We start from the raw sequence: 9,590 nt of genomic DNA, 5'->3' as shown, positions 1-9,590 counted from the left end.
AGAAAGAGATCGTTATGCCGGGAAACTTTGAAACGGTTGATCTGTCACGGTTAACACAACAGAACCTGGACAATTTGTTTAGAAAAGTCCTTGTTTTTAAGAGACTCCCAGGTACAAAGTAGTCATCATAAACGTTGACCATCACAACAGCAGAGGGTGGGGTCCCCCACTTTTAAACACTGGGTAATGGGGAGAAATACAACACACTAATGAAACAATGCAAAAGAAATTACCAAAAAATAGAAAATAGAAAAAATGTATTTACAAGTCATACATTACTATGATCAGAACACACGAAGACAACAGCTGCTATAATACATGCATTAAGTCAAGAAGAGAGCTACTAAAAACTGTAATGGACAAGTTGTAAAAAAAACAAACCCACAAACAAAACGGGGCAGGAAGGAAAAGGCTTCGTCTTTCTTCCTCCCCTAAGTTTGCTACATTGATTGCAAATCAAAAGAAAATCCCCTAAAATCCAGGAGGACATTCAGTACAACATACGACACCTTTAAAAGAAAACGAAACGGGAAGCTTCACTGGTGGGGAGGAACAGGGAGGCGTTGGGCTGTTTGCAGATCCATATACAAGAAAGCCATTGTCAACTGCTCTACATGCTCAAAATTACAGCAAGCCCCTCTCAGCTACAAAGCATGAGCCTAGCAGAGTTTACCCTTGCAGTGTGGGTGGCGGTCTGTGTTTTGTGTTGGTTCACACACATATACAATGCTATATGTGCATATGCCTTTAGGGTGTACAAAAGGAGGAGTGTAGGAGCGTGTGTGTGTGTGTGTGTGTGTGTGTGTGTGTGTGTGTGGTGCTCTTATTCACTGCATTATGATATCAGGGTGGAAATGTAACTTGTTATAACAAAGTTTTTAATCTGGTGTAATAACTGCGAGAAGTCAGTCAATGTCTGTGGATGTCATAGGTCACCTCACACCACAGGAGAAAATAAATGAAAGAGAGAGGAGGGGGGAAACGAGTACAGTGAGAGAAGAAATTCAGTTCTTTCCGAAACTGGAGTCCAATGGAAAAACAGGATCCAAAGTACTGGTGGGGTTTTCCAGGAAACTCCAAGTGCTGTGGCCATTTTTCCTTGTAGTGTTCACAAGTTCCTCAATGACTCAGCCGGTGGTGCCGTTTTCTGAACTAAGCTGCTGCGGCCGCCTCCTCCTCCTCCTCCTCCTCCTGCCCCCCTCAAGAACAGCGGATGGTCTGGCACTGAGTTGTAAACAGGAGGGGGGCCGGGAGGAGAAGGGAGCCGGGCAGGGGGGTCTCCAGTCACAAGGAGGAAGGGAGGCTGGAGAGGAAGCCCTGCAGCTCTGCCCTCTCCTCCTGGAAATACAGCAAGTCCATCTGTACAAGTTCCACAAACTGGCAATGCTCCTAAGTACCAGCCCAGCTTCAGGCACCGGCAAGCAAGCTGTGAGTGAAAAAAGGACCAGGCAGAAGTTTGGCCGCTGTCCGTCCGCTCCATCATACCTCCAAGAACCGTGAGCTGCTGGACTTTGAATGGAACGGCTCCGACCACATGCGGCGCAGATCGCCCTGTGAAAGAGATCGGGTTAGTTATTTACTGCGTAGGGCGTATCGTGCATGGACTAGCAATATATACATTAACGTTTCACCTAATGGAACTATAAATGTTAAAATAATCTATGTTCGAATACCAGTGCCTAGGCCATCCAACCATTGAAGAGCAGCATCGTTTCTATTTTTAAAAAAGCCGATACTGGGCCCGTATAGGACCTCAGCTCAAAGCTTTGCCCCATTTATACAGAATCCTGTTCAGGATTGTCCATTGCTGACGTGATAGTTCAAAGCCTAGCACCCTTTTTGTGGGGTCATTTAGTTGTTCTCCCTAGAACTGGGCATTCGGAGACCATTTGGCTTCCCATTGGGAACTGAATATTAAAGTTGTTGGGCAGATGTTGTGGAAGGGCCAATGGGGGCTTCCTGGAGTTGAGCCGAAAAAGAGATCGGGTCCTTTCATTAGAAAGATTTCCTGAAGAAAATTTGGTTTAAGAGAGGAAAAACAATTAACGGATTTCCACCAGGAATCCATTTCCCTATCAAAATCAAAAGCCAGCTGCTGATAGTCCCCAACTTACGACCAGTCGCTTAGTGACTGTTAAAGCTATGAGAGACCCCACCCCCAAGAGCTGACAATCCAGATCTAATGTTCTGCTGGGCCCCTCACTGCAGATTCTGACCACATTATGTGTAATTATGGCCGTTTGCAGCATCCTACAGTCACATGGCCACAATTTATGACCTTGTTTGCCAGAAATTGGCATTTACTTCCAGTTTTCAGCAAAAAAATAATAATTGACCCATAATAATGGGTCCAACATGGAACCCATTAACAACTGCTGCAAAAAAGGTTGTAAAAATTGGGCGAAATACGTGATCCTAACCACCGTCACAACCGTACGACTGTAACTGTGGCCTCAATTATGGTCACACATTGAGGACCGAATGAGCATTGGAAAACTTGTCACTGAAGGTGTTTCTCTGCTGAAGCCAGGCACCCTCCTCCCCTGAGCCTGCTTCTTGTCCCCACTCGAGGCACTGCCTCTCAAGAGATGAGCTCTCTCTCAGCTGCGTTCCTGAATGATGTCATACCCTAAACTGAAGACCCGGCTCCTGCTGAAAACAGACCTGATGGCAACAGGGCCTTCTCAGTGATGTCACCCAATTTGAAGAATGCTATCATGCTAAAGTAATTCTGAGGGACTCCTCAGGGTGCCGTCAGCGAGGCAATGTCGTCTGGTGGCGCCCAGGGGGAGGGCCTTCTCTGTGGGGGCTCCCACCCTCTGGAACGAACTGCCCCCGGGACTTCGTCAACTTCCGGACCTTCGGACCTTCCGCCGTGAGCTCAAAACATACTTATTTCATTGCGCAGGACTGAGTTAGGTTTTAATTAATGGGTTTTAAGTGGGGTTTTATTTTTTATATTTTTAATTATTTTAATTGTTAGGCTTTATAATAAGTTTTTTAATTGTTTTTTAGATTGTATTTATCTGTTTTTTAAATGCCTGTAAACCGCCCTGAGTCCTGTGGGAGATAGGGCGGTATATAAATTTGAACAATAAATAAATAAATAAATATAGTTTTTTATACAGTGTTGAAATTGTAATCTCAATTGTTTCTATATTTATCTTTTTACTGTTTGTAAGCTGCCCAGGGTCGCCTTATCAGTGAGAAGGGCAGCAGTGGTTAGAATGCAGCACTGCAGGCTACTTCTGCTGACTGCCGGCTGCCAGCAGTTCAATTCTGACCTGCTCAAGGTTGACTCGGCTTTCTGTCCTTCCAAGGTTGGTAAAACGAGAACCCAGATTGTTGGGGGCAACACGCTGACTCTGTAAACTACTAGAGAGGACTGAAAAGCTCTGTGAAGCAGTAAGTCTGAGTGCTGTTGCTATCTGTAAAACCCAAGCAAGCAGCAGTCTAGGAGGAGAATTCAAATAAGCAGAAGGGAAGAGGAAGAGTGGAGGAACCAAGCAGAGGGATTGGCTGCTGACTGATGCTGCCCTTTCCTTGCCCTGGTCGTTGTCGTTGGAGCCCTGCTTTCTGGGGACCTGGCTGAGGCAGCTTCAGAAGCAGCTCCCAAAGAAGTGAGCTGGCTGAGCAAACAAACAGGAAGAGAAGCCGAAGTCTGGCAGGGAGTTTAGCTGAAGGGGGAGAAAAAGAAGAGGAGAAACGAGGACAGGGAGAGATGGCTGCTCTTGATTGCATTGCACTGCTCAATGCCCACTGGAGCAGGGCTGCTGCTGGCCTAGTGGAGGCATGTAAGGGAGGCTCCCTAGGCAGCCAGGCTCACTCAGCCAGCCAAGCGGAGGGGGCACCTTTGTCTGACGGTTACTGTTCACCTGAGATGATGTGAGGAGCTGCTCTCAGGACCTGGAAAGCAGGAGCCGTGTCTGTTCTCTTCCCAAAAAAACCCCCAAAGCCACAAGTACTGGAAGTGCAGATATATACAGCTGCGCTGGGAAAGGATTGCTTGGAGGCAAAGTGTCCACTTTCAACTGTTATCTTGGGATCATTAAATCAGACTCAGAAAATTCTTACAGATAGACAAGAGTTACAAAAATGCTTCTAGAAACAAAACAAAAAAAAGGGACCAAAAGTGGAGGATGGTGTCGCAATGGCCAAGCTCTCAAGAAAAGCTCTTAATTCTCTTGGAACTTCAGAAGACATTCCAGGGGGTCCCAAGGGCACTTTGGTTTTTTTCTTTGAAAACATTTCCCTTCTCATCCATCCAGAAACTTCGAGGAAAGCAGGGGATAAAGAGCAGCCGCCACAAACTTCCCAGACCAAATAAGAGGATTCTGCAGAGTCCTGATCTCTCAGGAAGAGGCAAGGTGGGGGGGGGGGCTCCTTACTGAGAGCGAGAGAAGCAACGGATCCGACTATCCCATCAAGAGAAATGGGCTGCTTTCCTGGGCCACACCTATAGGGACGCCATGCAAGATTCTCATTGACAAATATCCTTTTCTGCTACAGAGTGTTTTCGGTAAGTGGCGGTAATTGGGACAGGAATTTCCATCGCCAAGCATTAAAGTCATGAAGTGTGACATCACCACTTAGCAGCAACAATCCCAGCAGTGCCCACTGCTTGTGGGTCATTAAGGGAGGACCTCGTCGCAACTTCCTACCAGCATCTAACACTCAAAGTCAATGGGAAGCTTGGCAGGAAGTTGTCAGCCTGGGACAGCTTGCAAACAGGCTGGCTGGTAGGTACAGAGCTGCTGCCGGGTGGAGGAGGGGCAGTGGGGGCGCATAAGGGGCTGGTGTGGCACAAGTGGGGCGGGGCTTGGGGGGGGAGAGATTTAAAACAAAAGGACTGGTGACTTTCCCCTTGACTTTGCTTGTGGGAAGGAAGCTAGCAGGGAAAGTTGTACATGGTGGTCTGTGGGATGCTGCAACCAACGTTAAGTGTGAGCCGGTTGCCAAGTGCACAGATCCTGATCCCGTGGCTGCCCGGCTGATGCGATGGCTGGAGCTAACGAGTGGCTGCTCACCAGGGACGCCCGTCCTTCACAGGAAACAAAGGAGGCCGGCTGGGAGGCTCTGCAAGGGATTATTCTGAGCAGGTGGTCAAGGCAGAGGGAGCTCCACTGCACTCCTTCCTATGAAAGGACCTGGCCAGGAAGGGAGAAAAGAGCTGCGCCACACCTTGGAGTCTTTCCTAACGGGACTCCTGGCAAGACAGGGAAGAGTCCTGGGCCAGGTGAGCCACGGGGCTCCCACTGACAAACCGGTCAAAGGGAAGGCGAGAGGAGCCCCCTCAAAACTTAAGGTCACAGGAGAGCGGCACTCTCCTTCCAAGAAAGAAACGGAGGGGGGGGCATCTTGGGAAAACATTATGGGCATACTATGAGTTTCCCCCAATTTTGACTTCTTTATAAAGTCATTCCATTTCTTACCTACAGATTCTGCTCTGAAGACAGGCTGGCAGGGACCCCCTGCAGAGGCAATCAATACACTTCACAGCCCCATGCAAAGTGCTGGTGTGAACCTCTGAAAGGAAATGGCTGGGGACTAATTACCTAAAGGGCCATTTTAGCCAACAAGCCTAGCGGAACATCTCATTAGCTGCAGACGGAGTAGAAAAAAAAGAACCTGCTGCCCTGGGAGGCATCAGGAACGGCTTATTCTCAACCACCATCCTGGCTTTATTCTAAGAAAATGGCCCCAGAGGCCTCACAACTGCCCTCCGGATATTTTGCCTTTCGATGCCCTTCCTTCTTTGTATTTTGGGCCCTGTGGTTCATGTTGCTCCCTGATGAAATCCTACGGTGTCATTTAGAGTTACAGTGTGCAAAGTGATGCCTCTGGTTGCAAGAAGTAACAGGTTAATGATTGTCATTGGAAACAGCAACCCCATTGCTAATTGCTAAGGTTGTAAAGTCAAACTAAGAAGTTGGTTCTAGCTACTAAGCAAATCATGCACGGCTCATGCTTGTGTCTTTTAACTTCCTGCCAGCTTTCCCATTGACTCTGCTTGTCTGAAGCACCAAAATAGAATAGAATAGAATAGAATAGAATAGAATAGAATAGAATAGAATAGAATAGAATAGAATAGAATAGAATAGAATAGAATTTTTTATTGGCCAAGTGTGATTGGACACAAAAGGAATTTGTCTTGGTGCATACGCTCTCAGTGTACATAAAAGAAAAAATCATGATTATGTGACCCTGGGGATGCTATTCAAGGACAGATTGTTACGTCTCCTTATCCAGCACTGTTGTAACTCTGAGTATTTCCTGAGCGGGTGGTAGCTAAGCCAGGGACTTTGTTTAGCCACAGGACAACACCAGGAAAGATCAGTTCTTCAGCCACCCACCCTTTAGAAGAGTTCAGATGGACAACATTTTAGTCTCCAATCCATCATTTCCAAAGCCAGTCCGTCCATGTAATTTGTCCAATGTGCATAATTACATCTGTTATATTTTATATCATTTGCATCAATCATATATTTGTATACATTGACACAAATGAGATAAATACATCAATCCTGTAGTCACCAAATGATTTGCACCAGTTTAAATTTATTGGACATCCCTCTGTTAAAATGAGGCTTCACTGTATTATGTTTTGCCTATGTATGTTTTGTCCAGAATGGCCTGGCCTCAAAGGCAGCTTATAATTATTTGAATTAATGACATTTTCTTGTATTGACTTTTAGTATTATATAGGTGCTCCTTACAATTGTGACCAGAATTTAATTGTGAGTTATGATGGTTGTACGCCCAGGCACCCATGTGACTGGAACCAATTTTCTGTTGGTTTTTATGGCAGTTGTTAGGAGAAAAATATAGCTGTAAATTCAACTCTGTTCTCCTAAATAGACTTTGTTGTTGTTATTGTTGTTGTTGCTGGAAACGGGCTTCAAGGTTTTGGTGACCACCTTTAAAGCGCTCCATGGCATAGGGCCGGGTTATCTACGGGACCGCCTACTGCGACCAGATACCTCTCACCGACCCGTGCGCTCTCACAGAGAGGGACTCCTCAGGGTGCCGTCAGCTAGGCAGTGTCGTCTGGCGACGCCCAGGGGAAGGGCCTTCTCTGTGGGGGCTCCCACCCTCTGGAACGAACTCCCCCCAGGACTCCGTCAACTTCCTGACCTTCGAACCTTCCGTCGCGAGCTCAAGACACATTTATTCATCTGTGCAGGACTGGCTTAGATTTTTAAATTTAGAGGGGTTTTAAATTGATTTTAATATTTATATTTAATATTTATATTTCTATTTTTAATAATTCGGGCGCTAGAATAAGTTTTTTAAGGATTATTTTAATTTGTATATTGATATTGATGTTTTATATGCCTGTGAACCGCCCTGAGTCCTTTGGGAGATAGGGCGGTATATAAATTCGAATAATAAATAAATAAATAAATAAAAAAGCAACACAAATTGCAGCCCTACGACAACAGGACGCTGCAATCAGTTGTAAACATAGGCCAATTGCCAAGCACCCAGCAGACAATAGTGTAACTGGTATTTTACAACAGCACCCTTTCCAAGTTTTTTTTTTTTTAAAAACATAGGTAACGTTCCCCCCACCCCCCGTCTAATTGTTATGATGCCTATTTAGCTACTCGCATTTGCATGCTTCTGTACTCCTAGGTGGGCAAGAGCTGGGGCCAGAATGAGCGCTCACTCCATCACACCCTGCTTAACTGCTAGGCTAAGACCATTTGAATGGTCAGTAAACAACCAGAGGTAAGCAGGTAAGTTACCTGCTGCTGCAGGTCATCCTGACAAAGGATTCAAGAAGGAAGTAAAGATATTTAACATGCGTGCATTAATTGAGGAGTTAAGTTTTCAGGCAGTGGGCAGTCTCAAGCAATTGCAGGAAGATATATTTAAAACTTAACATAAAAAAAAAGCTGGTTTAAGATCACAGCCCTTTCAAGGCACGAGTGCATTTTTCCTTTTTTGAGCAGGAAGTATAGTGTCCAGAGAAGCCCTTCTAGGAATTAGCTGCCTCTGTGGCTACAGGTCAGACTCTCCAAAGCAGAGGTCTCCAACGTGGCAACTTTAAGACTTGTGGTCTTCATTTCCCAGAATTCCTCAGCCAGCTTTGTTGGGAGTTGAAGTCCACAAGTCTTAAATTTGCTGCGGTTGGGGACCCCTGCTCCAAAGGGGGCAACCCCCAGCTGGTCTTTCTCCTGCCCCACTTACCTTTAAGTAGGCCATTGTGAGGAGCGGCAGCAAGGTGAAGGGCACCAGGTAGAGCAGAGCCGGCTGGGCTGCCCGGTGGATGCGAGATGCCACGGTTGCTGTCAAGAGCCCTGCAAAGGAGGCAAGAAAATTCATTTTTACTCAGCAGATTCAACCCCTGGAGAAATTTACTATCCCTAGAAGGCCTGGGACTGAAGAGGAGATTTGTCTTTGCTGGCTCTGCTTTCCTACCCATTTCCAAACAGAATTATCTGCAAACCAGAGATCTCCAACTGTGGCAACTTTTAAGATTTGTGGACGTCAAGGTCCCAGAATTCCCCAGCCAGCTTGGCTGCCAATTAAAAATTAAAAAGCTTCCAAGAGTTAATAACGGCTCCAAAATGACATTTCTCAGCTAGTCGTGCTATGAGCTCCTTAGTCTATATGTGTATGTTTAAAACTAATTAAAAATTAGGGTTGTACAGGTGATCCCTGACTTACAACTGTTCATTTAATGGCTGTTCAAAGTTACGACGACACTGAAAAATGTGACTTATGGCCGTTTTGCACAGTGATGATCTTTGCAGCTTCTCCACAATTACGTGACCAAAATTCAGACGCTTGGCAACTGATTCGTATTTATGACCGTTGTTGTGTCCCAGAGTCATGTCAGCACCTTTTGCAACCTTCTGACAAGGGAAGTCAATGGGAAGGCCAGATTCACTTAATAACCGGGTTAGCCAACTTATCAACTGCAGTGATTCACTTAACAACTCTAGCAAGAAAGGTCGTAAAACGGGGCAAAACTCACTTAACAACAGAAATTTTGGGCTCAATTGTGATCGTAAGTCGAGGACTACCTACATTTTAGAAAACCTCATGTTTAAAAAAAAAAAAAGCTAAACAAAAAACTTCAAGCTACCATACCTCATGAACTCAATTACTCTATTTGGAACGTCCAGCATAAATCCTCTTCTAAGTTTGGTTAAAAAGTCTACAGGAATTCCTCGACTCATCCTGGCAATCGGGCCAGGGAATGCCGTCACTGAGCAAGGCGCTCATAAAGTGTGACTGCTTTGCTTAGCAATGGCAATCCAGGCAGTCTGCGGGTGCCGCTGCTAAGTGAACGCCATTAGGCTGGGCAATTTCCTGCTGGCTTCCTACCATCAAATGATTGGGAAAGCCGGCAGGAAGTGGCAAGCCCCAGGCCGTTACAATGACAAAGATGTTTTCTGAAGGTCCCTGCTCTCTTTCTGCCTCTGGATTGCCAGAAGTCCCATTTGGAAACGGCTTAGAAATTCACCCTGCATGTATTACGTTCGTGAGAATTGCTCAAGGTACCAGGCTGTAAGCTGGCTGACCTTTGGCCTTTTCTCTCCACCCTGGGCAGGAAGCAATGGCAAACCACTTCTTGCAAA

The 9,590-nt window shown here is 45.9% G+C and overlaps 1 protein-coding gene across 1 annotated transcript in view; it reads right to left on the bottom strand.

Moving 5' to 3' along the window:
* Positions 1-765: 765 nt before the first annotated feature.
* SPPL3 (signal peptide peptidase like 3) overlaps positions 766-9,590 on the bottom strand; it is a 101,943-nt gene continuing 93,118 nt past the window's right edge. Inside the window, exons 10-11 of the mRNA XM_058158691.1 lie at positions 8,194-8,303; positions 766-1,551 (exon numbers count right to left, since the gene is read on the bottom strand). Of these exons, the coding sequence (XP_058014674.1) occupies positions 1,480-1,551; positions 8,194-8,303 (182 nt within the window). The 3' untranslated portion in view covers positions 766-1,479. The remainder of the gene's footprint in view (positions 1,552-8,193; positions 8,304-9,590) is intronic.

Source organism: Ahaetulla prasina, chromosome 15 (genome assembly GCF_028640845.1).
Source record: "Ahaetulla prasina isolate Xishuangbanna chromosome 15, ASM2864084v1, whole genome shotgun sequence".
In the NCBI taxonomy this organism is placed as follows: domain Eukaryota; kingdom Metazoa; phylum Chordata; class Lepidosauria; order Squamata; family Colubridae; genus Ahaetulla; species Ahaetulla prasina.
The sequence above is the reverse complement of the archived record's forward strand: the minus strand, read 5'-3'. Positions and strand labels throughout refer to the sequence as shown.